This window comes from Eimeria mitis, genomic scaffold, assembly GCF_000499745.2.
Source record: "Eimeria mitis Houghton genomic scaffold, Emh_scaff6553, whole genome shotgun sequence".
Taxonomy (NCBI): domain Eukaryota; phylum Apicomplexa; class Conoidasida; order Eucoccidiorida; family Eimeriidae; genus Eimeria; species Eimeria mitis.
In genome coordinates, this window is record NW_013574701.1 from 1828 (window position 1) to 2998 (window position 1171).

The window sequence follows — 1171 nt, forward strand, 5'->3', positions numbered from 1 at the left end:
ACAGCTGCTGCTGCTGCCGCAGTTGCTGCTGCACTTGCTGCTGCTGCTGCAGCAGCAGCAGCAGCAGCAGCAATGCCTGCGTCTTTCACTGCAACCGTTGTTGAGCCAACTAACCCTCCCCTATAAAGGAGTGTATAATCTGCTGCTGCAATAAGTGTTGCTGCTGCTGCTGTTGCTGCTGTTGCTGCTGCTGCTGCTGCTGCCGCTGCTGCTGCTGCTGCTGCTGCTGCTGCTAGAGACAGCGCTGCGCGTTGAGTATGAATTCGATTTGCTGCTGTCTCCCCTGTGGCTGTTCCTCCTGCAGCAGCTCAACCCCGCGCCACTCCTGCTGCTGCAGCAGCAGAAAGGCTTCGCGTTGCTGCTGCTGCTGCTGCTGCTGCTGTTGCTGCTGTTGCTGCTGCGGTTGCTGCTGCTGTGTCTCTGCTGTCTCTGCAGCAGCAGCAACATCCTTCTGCTGCGACCTGGATGACTTCTTTTGCTGCAGCTGCAGCCGCAGGAACTCCTCCTGCTGCAGCAGCTGCTGCTCTTGCTGCTGCAGCAGCAGCAGCTGCTGCTGTAGGTCCTCTGTCCAGCCACCAGCAGCAGCAGCAGTTGCTGCTGCTGCTGCTGCTGCTTCTTCTGGTCTTCCGTCGCCTTCCGTCTGCTGCTGCAGCAGTTGCTGCTGCACCACTTGCTGCTGCTGCGGCGTAGGCACGGGCTGTGTTGCAGCAGCAGCTGCTGCTGCAGCAGCAGCAGCATCTGCTGCTGCTGTGTCTACTCTGCTTGCTGCAGCAGCCGGCATCAGAGCTTCCGATAGTACTGCTGCTGCTTCCTGCTGCAGCAGCGGCTCAACAGCCTGCTGCTGCAGTTGCTGCTGCTGCTGCAGTCGCTGCTGCTGTTGTAGTTGCTGCTGCTGCTGCAGTTGTTGCTGCTGCTGGAGTTGCTGCTGCTGCTGCTGCGGTGCTGCAGGCAGCTGCAGCTGCAGCACAGCACCTGCAGCAGAGGCAGGGGGGGGCCCCCCGCTGCTGCTGAGGGGGCCCCCCACTGTGGGGGCGTGGAAACGCAGTGGTGGTGCTGCTGGCAGCAGCAGAGACTCTTCGTGCTGCTGCTGCTGCTGCTGCTGCTGCTGCTGCTGCTGCTGCAGCTGCTGCTGCTGTCGAGGTGGAGGCCCCTGATGCGGCTGCTGCTGCAG

The 1171-nt window shown here is 61.9% G+C and overlaps 1 protein-coding gene across 1 annotated transcript; it reads right to left on the bottom strand.

Annotated features, from left to right (window-relative positions):
* Positions 1–232: 232 nt before the first annotated feature.
* EMH_0088080 (uncharacterized protein) lies at positions 233–781 on the bottom strand (the record flags this gene model as incomplete). The annotated part of the gene is made up of 1 exon (XM_013501240.1): positions 233–781. One exon carries the CDS (start codon positions 779–781, stop codon positions 233–235), a length of 549 nt encoding a protein of 182 aa, XP_013356694.1.
* Positions 782–1171: the final 390 nt, after the last annotated feature.